This window comes from Podarcis tiliguerta (genome assembly GCF_965153285.1).
Source record: "Podarcis tiliguerta genome assembly, chromosome: 13".
Classification (NCBI taxonomy): Eukaryota; Metazoa; Chordata; class Lepidosauria; order Squamata; family Lacertidae; genus Podarcis; species Podarcis tiliguerta.
Window position 1 is genome coordinate 26613193 of NC_139546.1, and position 23592 is coordinate 26636784.

Here is a 23592-nt window from a genome sequence, read left to right on the forward strand (position 1 = left end):
AGCTGTGTTGGAAACTCATCAGCCTCAGACAGCATGGCCAATGTTCAAGGAATATGGGAGTTACAGTCAAAAACACGTGGAGGGCACCAAGTTGGGGAAGCCTGGCGTCTAGTCTTGCGGCAGCTTAAAACTGAAATCCTGCATACTCTTGGGAGCGAGTCCCATCATTGCTTGGGCTCTGTGAGATTGCTGTGATGTTCACACAAGCAGCTTAATATGCAGCAAGGCCGTTTTTGCTGCGTTTAAAACTTGAGTTTTGCACAGAGTTGCTCACATCAGAGAGAGAGAGTAAGGATGTCTTCACCCGACACGCATGGCCTTTGGATTTTTGCCACCCCTACAAAGAACTAGCAGTGGGAGCGCACTGGATGCGCTAATGTGGGCATGGCCTTTGCCTGTGTGCCCAACATGATTCCACCCCATTCCGCTGCAAGCTTTCGGCTCTCTGCATCTTCACCATCTTGGTCCAGGTTTTTTCTTCACCTTCCACCTGCGCAATCCTCTAATTAGCATGGCAATGGTTTGCACACCAGGGCTGCGCCTTGCAGCTGTTGCTGTTGAACCAAGGCAGCCAAAGCTGCTTTTAAGGGCAACAGAACAGGGGGGGGGGAGTGTCACTACGCTCACAATGTATAATTCCATGGGAAAGACCTCCTGCACAAACCTCCTTGGGATTAATAGGATCGTTGCATCGGGGTTTGTGCAGAAGAACTCCCGATGAGCTGAACGCCATGTGGCTGCCTGTTCTGTGCCTACAACGCCCCTGCCTCTCTATAAATGGAGAGTGAGCTCATTTTAGCTAGGAGCTGGTAGCTTCATTCTTATCCCAGAAGGGAAATTGCATTCTGCGCATGCTTAGCGGTACTGTGTTGTTCTGTTACTTCACCCAGACCAGGCCTTAGTTCTGACATAAAAACCTGAGACGTCATCTAATCCTGTGCAGGGCTGTCCATTGCATTTTCCTTCCATCCCCCAATATTTGGGGGTGGGGAGGTGGGGGGCTCTTGTTTCCATCCCCACTGTCTACCTGTCTTTCTCCTCCTTTCATCTGTCAGTCTCTCTGTTGCCACTCCTGTTGCCTTGATGTCTGTATTTATCTTTTCCCTCGGTGCCCCTTCCATGTTGCTTTCCGTCAATCTTCATTCCCCTCGCCAGCCCCTACCTCTCTATCTCGCCACATCCTTCTTCTGTTCTGAGCCTTGCCTGTCTGTCAGCTGAGCCGCCGCACGCAGCCAGAGAAGAGCCGGCAGCCTCATCCATATTAAATGAAACGGCAGGGCTTTAGCAACAAAACAAGCACAATCCAGCTGGCGTTTGTCTGCGGAATAAGAGGTCAGGGGTCTTTGAAGACCAGCCTAGAGAAGAACAAAGCCAGCAGAGAAACGCCTCCCGGCTTCCTAATTGAATCCTCACCACCACTTTACACTCACTCACTCTCACATTTCATTATGTCCAAATTTTAATTCGTTCTGGCAGCTGGGGGGGAAATGACTGTCTTTCTGACTGGCACCGCACAGCAAAAACAGCCAGCATTTGCATAGTCTGATTCCTCATAAATTCCTTGGTTATTTTTAAAACAACGCTTTTAAAGCACAGGTGGGCAACCTGTGGCCCACGAGCTGCATGTGCCCCCAGCCGCATGACATGTTGCCCCTGATGGTCAAGAGACGGGCGCAGGTCAGCAATAACTCACAAGGCGCCAGTGCAGTTAACTCTTTATTCAAAGAAACAACACCGCTCAGGCCTCTTCAGCACAGCACCTCTTCCCTGCAGGTCTTGCCCCAATAAAGCAGTTGCAAGGACTGAAGGTCCCAGCCTTCCCACAGCTCCCTAAGTCTCCTCCTCCCCAAGGTCTTTCCTTGCAATCTGATAATTCTTCACCTCGTCTGCCTTTGCTCCACCCTCTTCATACTTCTTCTGGTCCTGGGAGACCAGTGGGGAGGGGATCGCAGCAGGAGAGGGAGACCCCCCCTGGCTTCTTCAGCAGCTTGCCTCGTCTCTGCCTCTTGGCCCTTCTCTTCTCCAACCTCTGCTTCTGCCTCTGATTCTAGACTGCTTTCTGCCACCTCTCCCTGCTCACTAAAGCCTGTTACCCCTTCTGTTTCCAACACCTCCACCCAGCCTGCTCCCTCTTCTCCCTCTGACCACACATCATTGTCCCACCACCACTCCCTTGGCTCTGAGCCTTATTCCCCTGGGGGTTCCCCTTGGGCATTTCCACCCAGCTGGTACTCTGCCACCACTCCTCTACATCCAGCCCACCCATGACACTAACACATTCTGAAGGCGCCTGTTGTTTCTCTTGCTAATTACCTATACTTCACCTTAAGGTCCCAGACCAATTAAAACATAATATATCTTTTTTTTTAAGTTTAATACTGCTTACAGTCACAGAAATAACGTGGGTCCTAAAAATACACATCTCAAGTGTGGATTCCCATTATCCCACTGGTGGCTGGGGCTGATGAGAATTTGGCTGCAACAACATTTGGAGGGTCACAGGGTCCCCATTCCTGGGTTAGATGAAGGCAGGAATGGATAACTGCATGGAGAAGTGTTTTTCCTGGCGTGGGAATCATTTGCAGCTCAGCCTCAGGTAGCAAAACACATTGGGACAGCACTGGCTGGAAGACTTCCACTGGCTTTTAGGGCTTAACCGCACTTCCTCTTGTCCCGTTCCTTTCCATTGGTGGGGAAACCGCTCTCTGGAGCTCAATTGGAGCAAACGGTGATTCGTTGTTTCCCGTGGATTGCCATTTGTTCCAATCTATCAGCAGAGAGCAGGTTTCCCCTCGGAAAGGAGCGGGGCAAGGGAAAAACTGCTCTGACTTGTGCTTTCCAAGCCGACACAAGCAGAAGTATGGATGAGCTGTTGGTTAGTTTCTCAGCACCCTTAAGAACATAATCCACTGACCCTTATTCAGTGCCACTGCTTTAAAGCCTTATTATACGATTCAGGACCCAGAGGTGGTGTCTTGAGAGGTCCTTCTCCGTATGCCCCCTCCAACAGCACTCCATGGAGAATCACCAGGGGGGAATGGACCTTTCCACTGCCCCCACCCACACTGTCTACAGCCAGCAAGGACAAGTTTTCTTTCATTTTTCTCTTCTCTCTGGCCTTTCCAGAATTCAACATTGTTTTGGGGGCTATTTGTTTTGTTGCCAAGCTTATGTTGGTGTGGCAAAGCAGGGATTTGTTATGCTTTTATAAGGTTGGTTTTTTTAAAAAAAAAATAGATTCTTAAACTTTGTACTCTGTATTGGATTTTTAATTTTACAAGTCAGCTTGACACTTTTGTTATCACTGTTCAATACCACTTTGAGACTTATGTAGGAAAGCAGCTCATACATTGAATTAATGGCGCTTATATTATGAAAAATCAGATTTTGCGGTTTAACAACGCAAATGATCATCATTTCCAGAACAGTGGTAGCTCGGGTTAAGTACTTAATTTGTTCCGGAGCTCCATTCTTAACCTGAAACTGTTCTTAATCTGAAGCACCACTTTAGCTAATGGGGCCTCCTGCTGCCGCCATGCCGCTGGAGCACGATTTCTGTTCTCATCCTGAAGCAAAGTTCTTAACCCGAGGTACTATTTCTGGGTTAGCGGAGTCTGTAACCTGAAGTGTATGTAACCCGAGGTACTACTGTATTGTAAATGTCAAATATCTTTTGGGGACTTAAAATAGCTCTGTGTGACTATGTTGTAACTTTAAGGCTTAGTTATTGTTCTGAAAATATTCCTGACTTCATTTGAGGTATTCCTTTATAAATCTCCCCCACATTTTTAGGTATATATGTCATGTTACATTGTGTATCTATTTCAACTATAATCGTCTGCACTTTAGATGGTATCTTTTTTTATTATCTGTGTGCACCAGTTTCTCAAACTCTGTTGTAGAGCTTAATCTATTGTATTTCTGTTTCTGAGAAGGCAGAAAAGATTGTAATTGCAGATAATAATAGAAAAGGAATCTGCCAAGCAAGAACAGTTCAGTAATTGGGTCATAAGATAATATCACATTGTTGATGAACACGATCAACCTTTCAACGCAGACTATGCATTTCCTTGATTTCACAATGACCAAGGTGACGATGCAAACCGAAAAGGCTCATCATTAATCACAGCTGCAGTGGGAGACATTGAGGGGGCCGCTTCTTCCTGTATTTGTTCCAGGCTGCTATTATGTTATCACTGTGATAAAATAGATTTATTTCTCCAAACGAGGTCATGCAAAGGAATCTCGCTCCACAGACAAATGAGTTCTAACACTGACCTTTTAAATGACTGCAATACTTATATTAACTTGCTGGCATGGCAGTTCAGCGATACCTAATGCATTCCAGAGACACACCAGGGACTGAGCTTTTGACGGCAGAGGGGACTGCTGCCAGCCACTCTGAACCCATAATATAGAGCAGTGCTACTCAAAGTGGTGGCCCGTGGACTGCTGCGGTCCACAAGCCACTGGCTATCAATCCGTAGCAATCCCTCCGTAGCCCAGGGTTGGGTGAGCTTATTCAGAGACCAGAGATGGTTCCAGTCCCTGGGACACTGGCAGTCCACCACATCCGATAGTTTGAGAAACACTGGTGCAGAGGAAGAATTAAACAGGAACAGAGGGAACTTCCTTATACTGAGCAAGACCATTGGTCTGTGTTATCTACACTTCCCCTCCTGTTGGTCTATCAGTTGACAACTATCAAACGAAGTGTAGCTCCGTTCAGCTCATTACTTTCATTTATAGCTATGCAGAAGTGAAACGAGTCCCAAAGTGATTCGCAAGAAAAATAAAACTCAAAATCACACAGAAATGTCTGTAAAAACAACTGCTTATCCATAATCACCTGAAACATGGAATATCTAGCCCACTCCACAGAAGAATGAACACCAGAAACAGCTACTTCAAGGCAGACCATTCATACTGTCCAAGTGCCCAGGAAAAATAAAACATTTTTGTTTAGTGCCAGAGTCAGGCAAGCTTCCCTGGGGAGAGCATTTCATAAGAGCAGAGCGCCTCGTATAACACTAAGCACTTTTATCACATGTAAGATGCTTTGCATACATTGTCTCAGTAATCCTTAAAAGCCCTGTAAGGCAGATCAGCATTCCAAGGCCTCATATTACACATGATTTGGGGTGGAGGGGTAATGGGTGATGTCAAATATCAGTCTAAAATATCTAGCAAATATTGTCAAGTAAATCTCAGATATGAACAATTACCCAAAGAAAACAACAGGCAGCATTCCGAGGAGAAAATGTGTTTCAGCTCGAAAACACATTTCAGCCCCAAACAATATAGTACAACTGCACAAGAGAATAGGTGATGAATGGGTAGCTCCCCCTACCTCAAAAGAGATGGGACACACACACACACACCAATCTGACCTCCCCAGCAGGCAAGTCTCTAATACTTACTGGGAGGAGGAGGACGGAGGTAGCAGGGAAAGTGGCGCAGTGCAAGCATACCAGCAGGAGCACCAGATTGGCTTGGCTGCTGTGTATTTGCACCACACTTGCAGCAAGTCACCTGGACATCCAGTATTGCTCTGGACACCTGTTCCTACCCAGCTGAGTACCATTTAATGCAGGGCTTCCCAAACTTGGGTCTCTAGTTGTTTTTGGACTACAGTTCCTATCATCCCTGACCACTGGTCCTGTTAGCTAGGGGTGATGGGAGTTGTAGTCCAACAACCAGCTGGAGACTCAAGTTTAGGAAACCTGGATTTAATGCCTTTGACAAAGTGGGGCCTGGCCCACGAAAGCCAAGTTCAGCATTTGGCAGGCACCTTCCAGCCCCCGAGGGTCCTATGCCATGTGAGGGAGCAAATACTCTTTGTACAAAAAGATTAATCATTTTTTATTTTATTATTATTCTATTATTATTCTGTGAACCGCCCTGAGACCCCCGGGTATAGGGCTGTACGTATTAGTACTAGTACCCTGCTTATCTGACTGGGTTTCCCAGTGTGGGCAGCTTCCAAGCGTTATGAAAACATAAACATTAAAAACTTCCCTGTACAAGGCTGCCTTCAGGTGTGTCATGAACTGGCAGGACAATGGGGAGAAGGAAGAGGATCATGGTGAGGGGTGTAGATGGGGACTGGGACACACCTGGCCATGCAGGGGAGGGGGAAAGAAGTACTCACAGGGTGATGGAGGATGGCGAAGGGAAGGAGATCAATGCACAGGAACCAGAACAGCAACACCCATCACCAGAGCCAGAGGGGGCCCTGTCCCTATGAACATGGCTTGTGAGGTGCAAGGAGCAGCAGGAGTGGCCCTCTAGAAGGCTGAGGCAGACAAAGGCCCACAGCTGGCCAGGTGGAGCTCGCTAGCTCTGGAGGAGGGGTGTGATTCCTCAGCTGGAGCAGGCTTAGAACAGGTGAGGGTCGCCTGCCTCGTCAAGCCCAGGTGCTGCAATCAGCATGTAAAGTACAAAAGGGAAGCAGAGCTAAGGAGCTGGGTCTGATCAGCTGCTCATGTTGAGGGACCTCGGCTTGGATGTTCCTGGATCTGTATGGGACTGTGCTTTGGCTTTGATTCTGGACTGTATTCTGACTGCTGGACTTCAGACTTGGCTACTTGGACTGCCCCTGGACTGTGTTTCCTGACCTTTGGATTTTGCTTGTGTGGCTTGACCCACAGATTGGACTTTGGACTTGACATACTGATCTGCTGCCAGGTAGGGCCATGGATTCAGGACAAGGTGTCTTCTAAAAGTTGTGGTTATTTATCTCCTTGACATCTGAATGAGAGGGTGTTCCACAGAGCTGGGCACCACTACTGAGAAGGCCCTCTGCCTGGGTCCCTGTAACTTCACTTCTCACAGTGAGGGAACCGCCAGAAGGCCCTCAGTGTATTCCCATATTAATGCATAACAGCCTACAAATGCAGCCCATTTCAGCAAAATCTGGTTGCTTCACACAGCTCTGGATATTTTCCTTTTGTTACCAGGTGATGTGATCTTAGGGTTCCTATGTTCCATTCCTCCCCCCTCTTGCAAGTAACTCTGTGGTAAATAAAGGTAAAGGTGTCCCTGCCCGTACGGGCCAGTCTTGACAGACTCTAGGGTTGTGCGCCCATCTCACTCAAGAGGCCGGGGGCCAGCGCTGTCCGGAGACACTTCCAGGTCACGTGGCCAGTGTGACATCGCTGCTCTGGTGAGCCAGAGCCGCACACGGAAATGCCGTTTACCTTCCCGCTAGTAAGCGGTCCCTATTTATCTACTTGCACCCGGGAGTGCTTTCGAACTGCTAGGTTGGCAGGCGCTGGGACCAAACAACGGGAGCACACCCCGCCGCGGGGATTCGAACCGCTGACCTTTCGATCGGCAAGCCCTAGGCGCTGAGGCTTTTACCCACAGCACCACCCGCGTCCCTGCGCCACCCGCGTCCCTAACTCTGGTGGTACTTGCATTCAAACAAGGTCTTCCGCAAAGAGCAAACTAATGGTTCCTTAGAGCACCCATTGTATAAAGAGCTAAGTCTGTGACTCACACCCACCTTGTCACTCTGAAAGAAGAAATGGGGAACCTTTCATTGTGTGCTTGAACAGGCATTGAACAAGTTGAGCACCCCTCCCCAACAATTCAACTTGAAAGCAAATCTAGCCTTCCATCACGCCACAAGTTGCTTGATGTGACAAAAGCAAAGGGTTGCTTTTGCTTTTGCTATCGCCGCCTTCTTCTGATCCGCTTTTCCAGATTGGCGTGTTGTTGTTTTTTTAATCTTTCCTTCCGCATCCTAGTTTTTCAAAACAACCCCCTCTTATCCGATCAAGAAATTGGCTCCTTTTAGCAAACAATGATCTCAGCACTTGGGATTTCTCTTCGCCTTGTAGATAGGGCTGGGGATAATTTTCTCTTTGAACAGCTGCTGTAATTTACCCAGGAGAGAGAGAGAGAGAGAGAGAGAGAGAGAGAGAGAGAGAGAGAGAGCAGGAGAGAGAGTGCAAGGTGGGGGTGGGAAAGATGGAAGGGGGGGGGTCAGGGTGCTTTGGTGGTGGTGGTGCTCATTGCAAGGACACTGGTGAAGACAATAGCTCATTTCCTTCCCACACACTCATCTTCCTTAAAAAAGAAGAAAAAAGAAGTAACCTCAACAGAGTGAAGATAATTTATGGCTTTCTTCCCCCACAATTAAAAAAAGAGGGGGAAAAACCTTTTGGCTGTTCATCCCATCCGCCTGATGACTTCACCCCACCTTTTTATGTGCTACCCACCACATTTTACTCATACAGCTACCACCGTCCTTGTGCATTAACTCTGTCAGACATATGTTATTCCAGGCATCAATGGCCTAGAAGCCATTGATGGATAATCTACTGCCTTTCCCCTGAATACCTGCTTGATCTCCTCCCAGACAGTCTTTCCTCACCATCAAAGGAGCCTATGGTTTTAGCAGAGGGCGATCTGGCTGCGACATCTGTCACCCCATTGATCGCCAGGGTTGATTCGGCTGATCTGGCTGGCTAGGCGGGTGTCCCCTTCCTCCCTCACCGCTCCATGTGCGTCCCTCCCGAAGCTGCGCGCTCGGTGGAAGAGGACGACCATCCCAGATAGAAGGAGTGTACCGTTCTTCGGTCAAGGGTATACGATAGCTGCGCTCCCCTGCTAGAACCTCCAAACAAGCTTCTTCTTGGATATGATCTTCCAGACTGTGACAATTGCTGCTGTCTTAGGCTATGTACACACTATACCTTTAAAGCACATATGAAGCACAATCCCGCCACCCCTCAAAGAATTCTGGGCACTGTAAGGGTATAAGGACGTGGTCCAAGTTATAAGGAAGGAGATTCCAACTAAACATTAGGAAGAACTTTGTCAGTAAGAGCTGTTTGATAGTGGAACAGACTCCGACGAGAGGTGGTGTTTAAGCAGAGGCTGGGTGGCCATCCGCCATGAATAATCTAGTTGAGAGTCCCGCATTGAAGGGGGTTGGACTAGATGATCCTCAGGGGTCCCTTACAACACTACAATTCTGTGATTCAATGGTTTCTGGGAATTATAACTCTGTGGGGGGTAAACTACAGGGCCCAAAATTCTTTGAGGGAAAGAATTTTTTCCCCCTGGATTGTGTGTAAAGGTATAGTGGTTATAATACCTGCACTATGTAACTTGTGCTTGTTACTACATTTGATTGTATGCTGCCTTGGGCATTGCTGTATGAAAGGAAAAAGTGGGGTGCAGATCATTTCCCTCTTTCTTTGCTTGTATGGACCCATGGTGCTTTGTAGAGTACAAGAGGACAGGTCCCTGCCTGGAGGAGCTTACAAGCAGGGACGCAGGGGACAACAGCGATGCAGTGTGCATTTGTTTTTCTTGTTGCACATGCTTAGGCTTAGATCAAGTCTAAAGGAGAAAGCAGCATTTTGAAATCTACAGAAAGTATTCCTGAAATGTGCAGGTTGTGAAGTTGTAGCTGACTGGGAAGTCTTGTGCAACAAGCCCACTTCAGACCTTTTGCAGAAAGGAGAGTAACTGGGCAATGCACTGGAAAGTGCAAGGAGACACTTGTTTGAGATCACATCATCTAGGCTTCCCTGCAAACAAATCGGAATGAATGCTCAACACACAGGTCTTCCAAAAGTATCCTTACAGGCTGAGTTACAGCACATGGTAGGGAAATTGGGGTGAGTACAGGTAAAGGGACCCCTGACCATTAGGTCGAGTCGTGGCAGACTGTGGGGTTGAGGGGCTCATCTTGCTTTATTGGCCAAGGGAGCTGGCATACAGCTTCCGGGTCATGTGGCCAGCATGACTAAGCCGCTTCTGGCGAACCAGAGCAGCGCATGGAAACGCTGTTTACCTTCCTGCTGGAGCGGTACCTATTTATCTACTTGCACTTTGACATGCTTTCGAACTGCTAGGTTGGCAGGAGCAGGGACCGAGCAATGGGAGCTCACCCAGTCGCGGGGATTCGAACCGCCGACCTTCTAATCGGCAAGTCCTAGGCTCTGTGGTTTAACCCACAGCGCCACCCGCATAGGGAAATTGGGGAGGTTGTGCCAAAGGCTTCCTGGGAAAGGTGGCTTTTGAGGAGGGATTTGAAGGAAGCAAAAGAGGTGGCATCAAACAGGTTTCCTGGGAGGCACTTCCAAGCGCACAGGGCAGCAAGGGAAGAGAGGGTGAGCACTTTTGAGGGAGCAAGAGACCTTCCAACAGAGAGTTGGAGGCAGCTAGGTCACAAGCAAGAATGCATCTGAGAGAGGCCCCTGGAGAGAGGGACAAGGAGCTCATGCTTGATCTCGGAGTGGTCAGGAAACCCGTGAAAGGGTGAAGCATCAGAGTCAGAGGCAGGAGAGGTGAATAATTTTGGCAGCAGAGTGCAGCAGGTATGATAGCAAAGGAAGGTCAATAAGAGGTAGTATACCAGGCAAATGCTGGAGATAACAAAGGCTTCCGTTGGCTACCAAGGGGAACAGGATTACTTGGACTCGTGGCGTAATCCAGCAGGACTCTTCTGATATTCCACTTGGCAAAGTCCAGGTCCGGACAGCTGAGGAAGAAGGCGCTCCCATCCTTTGTTTTGCTTCCAGGCACCAGCGCTGAAACATAGTGCGTGAAATTGAGGAAATCTGATTGGTGTTGACCTGCAAAACACCCAAGGCAGCTTCATCCCTTCTCTCGCAAATACGCGCGTAACTTTTCAGCGAGGACCCACCCATTGGTGGAGGCGCCCAGCCTCTCTCGCCTGCCCTCCCGCCGGAGGGGCCAATGGGAAAGCGTCCTCCTACGTGCTGTATTAGCATATCAAAAGAAAAAGGCGAGGTTAATGAACCACTCGTAAAAAGGAGGGGTGGGTGGGTGGGCGGGCATTGCGCGATCACAATAATACAAGAAAGGGGGAGGAGCCAAGGCGCTCCTGAAATCAAACTTGGAGGAAGCGGCAGCAGGAGCGAGACCAGCATTTGGTAGCCTTCGCCCAGTTTCTGTTGCAGAGCCCGGGAGGTGGGTGGCAGAAGAAGATGCGAATTCGCTTGTTTTAATCTGCATAAAAGGGGAGGTCTCCAATGGCAAAACAGACCCTCCGCTCCCTATTCAGAAGAGTTTAGCGGGAGGTGTCCCCCCCCCCTCTTTAATAACTGGGTCATTTCTTTCGTCCTTCTACAAGGAAGCGGGGTGGGTGGAGAGAACCCCAAATAATTCTAACCGGGGTTAAAAAATTTTAATTCGGAGAACCAAGAATTAAGACTTCCCAGGCAGGCACAGGAAAGAAGAAGGTCGCTTCGTGGAGAACAGGAGGAGACAACCCGAAGTTGCATCTACTCCTCGTCCATTCCTCCTCCTCCTCCTCCGGACCCCGGACCCAAGTCCGGTCGCCCAACGGCCGGAGCAGCCGCCTCTGTACCATGACCGAGATCACGGAGAAGGAAAATGACCCGCAGCAGCACAACAGCGATCCGCAGCAGACTCCGGGCACCGCTCTCAGCCTCCACGAGACGAAGGTACGGCAGGCTCCCCCTCCGTGCGATCCGTGGCGCAGACTTTCTCTTCTCTTTAACAAGCGCAAACCTGATCCTCCTCGGTTAGAGCTGCCTCCCGCCCGGGATCGAGCGGTTTGGGGACGCTGTTTGGTTTTGTGTTGTCTGCTGTGTTGTGCGTGTCTCTCTCTCTCTTCCCTCTCGGAAGATGTGAGCATCTCCACACCACCCACCTGCCCATCGCTTCGGTTTGCAAACAATTTCTCCCCTAGACTCGAGCGTGTGTATGTGTGTGTCTCTTTGCGTCTCCTCTCCATCTCCCTTAACCGCTCGTGCCTCCCTTTCCCTGCAGTAAACGAGGAGTCCGTGGCCGCCCCCTCCTCACCCGCCAAAGCGCGCCTTTACGTTTGCTCCACAACCGCAGTGTGGGGCTGAGTTGGTCCCCCCCCTCCCCGTGGACATCTCTCTCTCTCTCTCATATTCCTCCTATGCGGTGCACTCGCTCTTTGCATAGGGCACTGTAGGGTTACGGTGCTGTGGGATCAGTGGGGGCCCGGAGGTGGGGAGTCAAACCACCGGATTCCTCCCAGTCTTGTGACCGATTTCCCTCTCTGGATGTCGAGCGGCGTGTGTGTGTGTGTGTGTGTGTGTGTGTGTGTAGATACGTGTGTTCTTGGCTTCCCAGTAAGGAACGATTCTATTCGGGGGGGGGGGATCTTAAGTTACCTCTTGTCTGTGTCTTATATGCCGAATCAATTCCTAGATCAAACGGCAGGATAGGAAGCCGTGCGATTTCATATCTATAGATACAGTACATGGCACTTCTAAATGCCATACAACCCGAACCTGTCATATTAGCTGCGTTCTGCGCCCCCCATATAATCAGTGTTGTAAATAGACTTCATGCGCCGCTCTTCTCCATCGACCTCAGTCATTGAAAAGGTAAAAGGCTAAAAAAAAAAGCAGTATATATCTATCTATACCTCTGTGAAAATCTAGGATATTGGCCAATACCTAACTTAGGCTGGTATGTTTTCAAAGGGGGGGTGGAGAGGGAGGGATGTTTCATACACACACAGACACACACACACGTGTGTCAGTGTGTGTATTGGAGGGGGAGCGCGTTCCGAAAGGTTACTAGCGTGGGAATCATAATAACATCTTAATGATGGCGAGAGAGGGGTGGGATTTGGAAACCAGCAATTTAGCCTGGTGGGTCTGTGTGTGTGTTCCACTGCAGTAGTGTGACTTATTAGCACATGCTTTAATTGCAGGCTTTGCTGTTATAATGGTTGTGTTCTTTCGCAGCTGAAAGCCTAGAGGGGGGAGAGTGTCTTGGGACCCAATTTTGGAGAGGAGGGGTGGAGAAGGAAGGGGGGGAAATTGCTTTGCTAAATGTAGATTTATATACAGTATTTTAATTGGCTGGCTGAACCAGAGCAAAGTGCACCTAGTCCAGAATTCTGCGCAGGATCCTGGTCCAGAATCCAGCCCGTTGGATGCTTCTAAGTAGCTCCAGGATAGGGCACTAAAGGGCCTTCTCTTGGTGCTTCTCTCCCAGCCTCTGGAATTCCAAGGAAGGCTGCTCCTGTTTATGGAGGCTCAGTTAGCTATAATGACTTTCCTCCATGGAAAGTGTTGTGATTTCTATGTTTTTCTAAAGCTGGAAGCCTTTGGCTCTGAAAAGATAACAGGCACTCAAGGAGCCACTCATTGAAAGGGCAAGTGTCTGGCACTGGCTCACCTACATCATCTTGTCACTCATTTCCTAGAGCCCACCTCCCTCCCTCCTCTCCATTGTGGTTTGAACAAAAAAAGCACTCTGTGCATGTTCAGAGGACTGCTGCTTTCTGCATTCCTGCAATTACTGATCATAGATTTAGGGACTTCCATACACCCCTGGAGAATGCTGAAGCTGTACATGCACCCTAAGAATCAGAATGGGGACAGAATCAAGAATTCTTAGCTGGTGACCTATTTCACCCCAGACAGCAGGATCTTGGCTGGTTATGGTAGGGACAGGCACTTATGGATACTGTGGTACCTCGGGTTACAGACTCCGCTAACCCAGAAATAGTACCTCTGGTTAAGAACTTTACCTCAGGATGAGAACAGAAATCGTGCGGGGACAGCGGGAGGCCCCATTAGCTAAAGTGGTACCTCAGGTTAAGAACAGTTTCAGGTTAGGAACGGACCTCCAGAACGAATTAAGTTCTTAACCCGAGGTACCACTGTACTTGCAAATGCAGACCAGAACCTCATGTGTTGCATGACACAATCTAGGCTAAGGCATAAGAAATTGGGGGGGGGGGGGGACGACAGGCTTCTTATTTTAACTCTCATCATGTGCATTCCACCCCCGCTCCAATTTGATATTAACGTCTTCATGGGCCGAGGAGGAGGGAAAATCTGTGTTGTGTGAATACACAGGCTAGATCTCCCGCCTGCTCTGATGACAGCATCTCTGCTGATGTCAGTGCTGTGACGTTGGCTGCTAATTCATCTAATATCCCAAGTAGATTTGAAATCGAGGGAGGACAAGCTGTGGTGCTGCAGAGCGTGTTTTTTTTTGTATCCACCCCTGACAAGTCCCAGCACTGTGTGTGTGCATTTGTCTTATGCAAGCACAACAGGACACGGTGCTGCTTTGCCCTGCAGTTCACTTTCTCGGAAGTTAAGTGTGGGGAGAGATGGGGGAGGAGGTCGAAACGCAGTGTTCCGCAGGTTCCTTGCGTGGGTGAGGTACTCCCAGATGGCTCGCAAGTCTGTGTACCAAGTGGCTGTTGTTCCTCTTTGTTATTAATCATTTCTCATTAAACTTGTAATTAATTTGTAAACCTTGATCTCGTCTCGCTGCTGCTGCTCCATGCGCAGAATCTGCGAGGTAGATCACTGGTGGGCCATTTTTGGGGTGGGGGTGGGGAAATTGCGCTTTTTATTTATTTATTTACCTTTGTATCCTGCCTTTCTGCCCCCGCCCCCTTCCAAGGATTTAAAGGTGGCATGCATACTTCACCACCACCCCTCCCATTTTGTCCTCACAACAACCGTAGGAGGTTGGTTAGACTGAGAGAGTGAGCAACTGGTTCAAAGTCTCCATGGCTGAGTGGGGATTGAACTGTGGACTCTCAGGTCCTAGTCCAGCTCTCTCTAACCACTACACTACATGGATGTCATACCATCTCTTGATCTTTTTATGCCTCTTCCAAGTGCTGAGCCTTGTTCTCTGGACTGTACCACTCCAGGTTGGTGATGAAGTGGGGTATTGTGTACTTTGAAGGCTCCCCTATGTTTGTGTGTGTGTGTGTGGTGGTGGGGAACTCCCAGAACACACACACACACAAAATGTATATGGGGGAGAAAGGATCATCCTAGCCTTCTCCCCAACGGGCTGGTTTTCTCTGGACAAGAATATTTGGGTGGGTAGGTGGGTGTCTTGGGTGGTGGGCTACTCAAAGATCCAACCCATCCAGCGGCAACCATCAGTGGAACAGTCCAGGGAGAGCTTTACCACTTGAGTCCATGGACTGTATAAATCGTCCAGAGAATGGGGAGGGAGAGAGACTTGGGTTCAAGTGAGACAACACGTACAGAAGGCAGTGGAATCTTACCTCAGTAATAGTGACAGGACAGGCGTCCTTCACCACACTAGCTTAGGGGGGCACCGTGTGCAAGCCCCATAGCACACACCGACACACAGTAGCTCTGTCCTCCAGCACCTCTCTTCTGCTCCCTGCCTTCCAGCAGCTGCACCTCTGAGGCAGCCATCTCACTCTGCCCATCAGTAGGGCTGGCCCTGTGTGCCTTCAGGGGAACTTAGGGGGCTGGGTGTGGCCAGGCTGGCTGACCCTCTTTTCCGTGGATCAAAGGTGGGAAATGAATGCAATGAATGTAGAAATAAATGCTGTGCAGCAGAAGAGTCGCGCTTCGGTGGGGGCGTGAGCTAACCTGGAGTGGCCAATCAGCTTCCACCGGGAGCCTTTCCAAAGGTCTTTTTCTACCTAGTCAAAGAGATGGAGAGCAGTTTTGATACTAATCAGGGACAGAAAGTACAGGCTGGGGGGAGGGGGAATAATGAGGCTTTTACCTGGAGCCAATTCACACGTTTCTTTTAAAGCTTTTTTTTAATGCCCAAGTTTAAAAGGCAGAGGGGAAAACAAAAACCCATGCTCTGTGCACCTGAAATAGGATTCTGCAAATCGTTTCTGCCACACCTCTAAATACCAGCTTCTGGGCCTTGCAAGAACAGGATGCTGGACTCGATGGGTTTTTGGCTTGACCCACCAGGGCTCTTCTTAAGTTCTTCACCAGTATTGGGATCTAAAAGAGAACAGAGCTGTCTTCCAGCCCTGGTGCATCATTCAATTACCGTAACTGTGTGTTGAGGAGGCAGTTTCATGCCTGAGGCAAAATGTGTCCCAGCTTATAATCCTGACTCCTTCCCCTCACACTGTGGATTCACACAGGCACGCACAAGCACACCCAGCCCCGCATGTGGTGGTGGGAGGATGGAGGATGCTGCAGTTGCTCAGTGGCGATGGCAAGAGAATAATTCTCCTCCTCTCCTCAGGCCAAGCTTGACTCCTGACTTTTTTGGCACCTGTGGTGGAAGAACGCAAATAACGCTTCCTGTCTCTGTTAGTTAACATGGGAGACGGGAGGGTATAGTACCACCAAGATGGTCTTCTGCACAGGCTCCTTTGTGGTGCATAGGCCTGTCCACAAACACAACACGCCAGCTAGGGACTGTGCAAGAGGGTTTCACAATTCAGTTTCTATAGTTCAGTCCACACCTCACTGTGGGCCTGATCATATTCTGGTCCCTGTATGGAGCCCACAATCTGGATTCCCACAGCTCTTTTACTCAGAACTCATGGAAGAGCTGCTCCAACCCTCCACCATGAAGACGGGGACACCCTCCTCGTCCACTTCTGATACCCTGGTTCTTACGCGACCAGTCGCTGCCTCAGATCTTCCTCCCATCAAAGACTGTGCATTCCAGAAGGCCATTCTTTGCCTGTCCGTGTAGACAGCAACACACTCTTCTGTGCTGGCTCCTGGAGCAGGATGTGACCATAAACATTAGTTACCCTATTGACCAGACTTCCTCAAACTCAGCCCTCCAGATGTTTTTGGCCTACAACTCCCATGATCCCTGTGCTCATTTCTTATCTGGTCTTGGGAGTGAAAGGAGGGAGGTGAAATGGAAGCAGCTGGCTAGCTCCTTACACCTGTGTGAGTACGTTTACTTTCATGTGTAAATATTGAACATGCTTCTGCTCTGCTCCCTTTCAGAGATCTAACGTCTAGACCAGGGGTCAGCAAACTTTTTCAGCAGGGGGCCGGTCCACTGTCCCTCAGGGGAGAATGAACGAATTCCTATGCCCCACAAATAACCCAGAGATGCATTATAAATAAAAGGACACATTCTACTCATGTAAAACACACTGATTCCCTGACCGTCCGTGGGCCGGATTAGAAGGCAATTGGGCTGGATTCGGCCCCCAGGCCTTAGTTTACCTGTAGACGCCAAGGAAAGGGGGCTGAAACTGGAAGCGTCCCCTGTGTCCTTACCAAAGACAAAACAAAACAGGGATGAAATATATGGACCATGTCTCTTCTCTTCCTAGGAACATATATTTATATACGGGACGATTCCTGTTAATTTGGGATCATTGAAAGCAGCCTTGCCAGTGCCTCTTCAATTTGCTGCACTAGCTCAATAATAATCAGGAACAACAACAAACTACAGATGCCCTTCCAGCTTCCCCTCCTTGTCTCAATCATTTTTTCTCTTCCTTTTTAAGACCTTTTGCTCACCAAGCCCAGCCTTGAGCAGGCGGCCTGCTGTGGATTCAGGTTGCAGTGCCTTCTAAGGGAGCTTTGGCAGTGGGAGGGTGGCGGGGAGAAAATAGGAAAGGGGGGGGGATAATGGGCCAGAAGGCAAATGGGAGTGGAAAGAAAGCCACGATTAACCACCTCAAAGCTTCTGAGCACATGTGGAGAACTAAAAGAGATTTCTCTGGCTTGTTCCATCTCTGGAGCTCTCAGCTTGCCTGATCTTATAGTGTGTTTTTGAGCAAACATGGTTGGTTTTGTGTTGTATTTTTAAAGGCAATTTCTAGGCTGCCTTATTTTAAGGTGTGGCATTTTGTGTGTATGTGTGTGTTTTAAGTGACAGAGGAACAGGCAAACCCTTCTGTTCCTCCTTGATCTGATTTGATCTCAAAGTGTCTTTGGAAAGAAAAGGGACCCACATCAAGGATCGCCCTGCATCTTTACGATGCGTAAGGAATATCTTTCTGCGGCCTTCACCGCAGCCCCTTAAGCAACGCAAAGAATCTAACAGACACAGTGAGAGATGTTCCGGCTGATCTATGCTTCCCCTGCCCCTCTTCAAGGTTGGAAGTAAATTTATAAATAAAAGGCTTTAAAGTTCACAAGGAATTGGCCTTGGATTTCTCTGAAAGGAGAGGTGCTGGAGCTAGGGATTGTAGCAGAATCACTTCCTAGACTCTAAAAGCTTGCAGCCAGAATAATTCCCAGACTGGTTTGGCTGTTTAGTGACGGCAGAAATAAATTCTGTTCATGCTCAGAGGTACTCTCCCCTATCATAAACATATGAAACTCCTGTTTACAGAGTCAAACACATTGGTCAATCTGGTACCCTGAGGTCTTTTCTTCAACCTGAAGATGCCAAGCGTTGCACTTGAGACCTTCTGCATTCAAGACAGATTTTGTTGATAAGCTCTAGTGAGCACTGGCTTAATTTAAGCCAAGGATGGGGAACTCCAGCTCTCTTTAGCCCTAGCCAATGTGACTGATGGTCCTCAAGGCTGATGGAAGTTGTGGCCCTCCAAATGTTGTTAGACTACGAGTTCCCCATCCCTGATTTTAGGTCTGATAGCAGGGTATGAAAGAGTATTAAAACCAGCATTGGGAAATTTAGATCCGTGTGTGTGTGTTTGCAAATTTAACAAAAAACATGGGGTAGGGAGAAACAGAAAATGAAAAAATGAAGGCTCTTGTTATTTAGATCCCTTAAAAGCAAGTGTATATAGAGCATTTGGCTTGGAGCGGAGTCTGAGAGAGCTGTGTTCAAACCTCTGTTCAGCCATGGTGTGGGCAACTGAGTGAGGCTGGAGAGGTCGAAGGTCGTGTGCTGATCACTCACTAGGTTAGTGCACAAGGGAGCGGGTGGCGGGGCAGGCATGGGTGCTGTGAATGCCCCACCTTTGCTCGTCTAGGTTGTACCCGCTTTCACTCCCTCCTCGTCAGCGTTGCATTGCATTTCTTCCATGCGCTGGACATTACAGGAAGGGTGGTTGGAAATTAAAAATGGTGGGCCAAAGGGAAAGCGCAGTTTCCACCAAAGAAAAGGAGAGGAGCACCCAGCTTCTGCTTATTCCTTTTCCTCGTATTTGTATTTCTTTGGGCTTTATTGATGTGTTTCATCTCTCACAGTTAGAAAGAGCACTTTCTGCTCTGACTTTCCTTAGTTGCTGCGAGCGTTTCAGACCCAAAAAGGAGAATCTGGCTCCACCTTATTCCCTCTCCCTTTTCCATCTAGCTCCCATCGATTCAGCACAGATAAGAGGAACTGAGCATGCCTTGCCTTGCAGAGCTACTGGCTCAGCTTCCTCCCTGTCTTTTCAGAGCAGGGAAGGCCTATCACCATAATTACCCTGGCAGTGGTTTTCTCAAAGCCTGCTTGGAGGGCTTTAAAGGTCAAAACCAGCACCTTGAATCCGGGAGCAAACTGGCAGCCAGCCTAGCTGGCGTATAAGATCAGTGTCATATGATCTGAATCTGGTTGACTAGTTCCATTCAGAACCCTGGGAGCTGCACATCGACCCAATGGAAGTTTCCATGCTGTCTTCAAGGGCAGCCCTGCAAACAACCTAATGCAGTAATCTAGCCAGGAGGTGGCCAGGATATAAATGACCGGATCAGGTTCTCAAAGAAAAGAAATACAGTGCAACTTGAATATAAGACAGAAATGGGGAAAAGCACTCCTGGCTACCGCTTGGGCATCTAGGTACATGGCCAGATTCAGCTGTGCTTCTATACTGCAATGCTTTTTATTTTTATTTTTTAAAATTTAAATACAGCACATAAAATGTGGCTGTTTAAAAAGTCAAAGAGAAAAGGTTAGAGTACATCATTATAGTAAATGTTACCAGTTAATGCAGTCGTACCTTGGATCCCAAACGCCTAGGGATTCAACTTTGTTGGCATATTAATGAGAAACTACCCTAATTCACAAGGGACGCGGGTGGCGCTGTGGGTTAAACCTCAGCGCCTAGGACTTGCCGATCGAAAGGTCAGCGGTTTGAATCACCGTGGCGGGGTGCGCTCCCGTCGTTCGGTCCCAGTGCCTGCCAACCTAGCAGTTCGAAAGCACCCCTGGTTGCAAATAGATAAATAGGGACCGCTTACCAGCGGGAAGGTAAACGGCATTCCGTGTGCTGCGCTGGCTCGCCAGATGCAGCTTGTCACGCTGGCCATGTGACCTGGAAGTGTCTGCGGACAGCGCTGGCTCCCGGCCTCTAGAGTGAGATGAGCGCACAACCCTAGAGTCTGGCAAGACTGGCCCGTACGGGCAGGGGTACCTTTACCTTTATGTTACCCTAATTCACACTTCTTGGCCAATATGCAAAACCAAACCACAGCTCCCCTTTAAAATGCACACTACTTCTAAGGTTGCAATGAAGTTCCCCAACCCACCAATGTCTACAAAAATGCATTTACAGTCGTACCTTGGATCCCAAACGCCTTGGTACTTGGACATTTTGGCTCCTGAACACCACAACCCAGAAGTGAGTGTTCCGGTTTGCAAACGCTCTTTGGAACCCAAACATCCAACGTGGCTTCTGATTGGCTGCAGGAGCTTCCTGCAGATAATCCGAAGCCACGCTTTGGTTTCTGAAGGTTTTGGAAGTCGAATGGACTTCAGGAATGGATTCTGTTCAACTTCCAAGGTACGACTGTCATTACAATTTTTAACATAATGTATTTTGTATAAATGAGTTCCAAATTTCATTATACTTGTCCATGCAGGGTCTACATCCTATACTGTCATCCTGCAATTTTAGAGAGAGGGGGAGCCTGTTGAGTACAGCTACTCCTAGATTGCCAGATGACATAATTAATTAAGTAAGTAATTAAGTAAGTAATTGTTTATACTGCCATTCATCCGTAGATCTCAGGGTGGTTCACAACATAAAATCACAATATAAAAAAACAACACAAAATGCATGATTAAAAATAAAAACAAGATCAAACCAATGATCCCTTCCACTTTGCCTCCTAACTCCTAATGACTGCAGCCAGGGGCTGAAACAGCAATGAAGACAAGTCTGTACCTTGTGGTACACCATAGGACAAAGACCATGATGAACTTAATTCGTTCCAGAGGTCTGTTCTTAAGCTGAAACCGTTCTTATCCTGAGGCACGCTTTCGCTAATGGGGTTTTCCGCTGCCGCTGTGCAATTTCTGTTCTCATCCTGAGGTAAAGTTTTTTTTTCTTTTTCTTTTTTCCCTGAGGTAAAGTTCTTAACCCGAGGTACTATTCAAAAGTCATGAAGAGATTGCAAAGCAGAATCGGAGCCACCTTCCCCCCTCCCACTCTTGATACGGGTCCTCCATCCTGACGACCAAGCCTGATTCAGTCCCCAAACTGACGTTGAATGCCACCTGTCAGACAGCTGCAGCCCCAGTCCTAGTTGCTGCCGGGACTGACACTGACAGTAATGTCCAAGTCTGAGCAGCTGTAAGCAATTTCTTCCGCAAAGTGAACCACCCAATTGATCACAGCAGGCCTTTTAGTCATGTGAAATCAGAAATCACCAGCTGGTTCTGGATCACGGTCAATTACTTTAGGAGTCAACAAAATCCAGCCACGTTTTTTGTTGTGGCTGGCACAGTGCAAAAGTAGCCACTTTCTAGGCAATTTGTTTGCTACCATTTGCAGGCAAAAGGACTCCTTGTAGGAGTCAGTGCCCTTCAAGAGAATGGGAAGGAATTTAACCTGGGCATTTGCAGCTACAGGGAGGATCTGGACGTGAAGTGGAAAACAGTGACCATTTGGCCAGTGCCATGAACACAGGAGCATCTAAAATTGCACCTACTGCCTCCATGGTTTTTTGTTAAATTGTTTGTTTAGATGCTAAGCTTGCTTTTGTAGAGTGAGTTGGTTGTCAAACGGAATCCATTAGAAAGCTGGGCCCATTAGTTGCAGGTTTCTAGTATAGAAACTACAGTGGTACCTCGGGTTAAGAACTTAATTCGTTCTGGAGGTCCGTTCTTAACCTGAAACTGTTCTTAACCTGAGGTACCACTTTATCTAATGGGGCCTGCCGCTGCGCCACCACCACACGATTTCTGTTCTCATCCTGAAGCAAAGTTCTTAAACCAAGGTACTACAGTGGTGCTTCAGGTTACATACGCTTCAGGTTAGACTCCGATAACCCAGAAATAGTACCTCGGGTTAAGAACTTTGCTTCAGGATGAGAACAGAAATTGCGCAATGGCGGCATGGCGGCAGCGCGAGGCCCCATTAGCTAAAGTGGTGCTTCAGGTTAAGAACAGTTTCAGGATAAGAGCGGACCTCCGGAACGAATTAAGTACTTAACCCAAGGTACCACTGTATTTCTGGGTTAGTGGAGTCTGTAACCTGTAGCATCTATAACCTGGGGTACCACGGTATAGGAATTATAATTTTTAAAAGCTTAGCCCATGGGTAGGCAAACTAAGGCCTGGGGGCCGGATCCGGCCCAATTGTCTTCTAAATCTGGCCTGTGGGTGGTCTGGGAATCTGTGTGTTTTTACATGAGTAGAATGTGTGCTTTTATTTAAAATGTATCTCTGGGTTATTTGTGGGGCATAGGAATTCGTTCATTCCCCCCCCCCCCATATAGTCCGGCCCTCCACAAGGTCTGAGGGACAGTGGACTGGCCCCCTGCTGAAAAGGTTTGCTGACCCCTGGCTTAGCCTCACAAAATGGGCTGGGCATGAGGGGCCCTGCACATTGAGGTACCTGCCATGTTTGTGCATTGTTGCATTTGACAAAATAGTTGCCGGGAAATAAGTGCTTTTCCCTGGCAGGAATATGTTGAAATGTGACTCTGAGGGAAGTAAGATTCCTCAGCATCAGCACCACACCCATGAAGAGAGCTGATCATTGAAGAGACATCTGGACACTCTCCTGCCGGACTTGTTATGCTGCAAACGCAGTAATCTAGAAAGGCTTACGGTTTGGAGTTTGGGGGCACATAGAGGATGATAACAGGGGAGGCTATGAGTCAGTAACAGGCATGGCACACCCAGGAGGGAAGAAGAGATAGCCACTGTCCCGAAACACTGGAACCCTTATGCAGCGCTTTCTGAAAATGTTTCCAGTCATGTACCTCCCATCATGGGGACGCGGGTGGCGCTGTCGGTAAAAGCCTCAGCGCCTAGGGCTTGCCGATCGAAAGGTCGGCGGTTGAAATCCCCGCGGTGGGGTGCGCTCCCGTTGTTCAGTCCCAGCGCCTGCCAACCTAGCAGTTCGAAAGCACTCCCGGGTGCAAGTAGATAAATAGGGACCGCTTACTAGCGGGAAGGTAAACGGCGTTTCCGTGTGCGGCTCTGGCTCGCCAGAGCAGCAATGTCACGCTGGCCACGTGACCTGGAAGTGTCTCCGGACAGCGCTAGCCCCCGGCCTCTTGAGTGAGATGGGCGCACAACCCTAGAGTCTGTCAAGACTGGCCCGTACGGGCAGGGGTACCTTTACCTTTACCTCCCATCATGAGGTCGAGAAACTTGCCATTTTAGTAAAGGAAAGCTATTCTCAGCAATCTTAAGCAAGCAACAAAAAGGGAGAATGCAAATAGGACTGAATATGAACCCAGGGTGGGGAAAGTGAGGGGCGAATTAGATGTTGCATGCAAATAAACATAACAAAACCCTAGGTGGTGGTTTGTTTGTTTTAATGAAAAGCAAGCTCACTAGGCAGCAATTTTGAGCAGAGTGCGTAAGGAAACTCTTTGTTGGCTGTTTTCCTCCTCAAGATCCTCCCCCACCCACGACGGCTTTGCCGCTGCCGTTTTTGGGCTGGCAGTTTTTGAACAGAAAGAGCTCACCACCTCCACCGCCTTGCTAAAAATTTCAGTTCACGGAGGCTGC

General features: G+C 48.6%; 1 protein-coding gene across 2 annotated transcripts in view; it reads left to right on the forward strand.

Annotated features, from left to right (window-relative positions):
- The first annotated feature begins 10863 nt into the window (after positions 1–10863).
- Positions 10864–23592, forward strand: part of STAC2 (SH3 and cysteine rich domain 2) — a 43620-nt gene continuing 30891 nt past the window's right edge. For both annotated transcript variants that reach the window (XM_083411029.1, XM_083411030.1), the window contains exon 1: positions 10864–11450. In XM_083411029.1, coding sequence (XP_083267155.1) covers positions 11355–11450 — 96 coding nt within the window. In that variant the 5' untranslated portion in view covers positions 10864–11354. The remainder of the gene's footprint in view (positions 11451–23592) is intronic.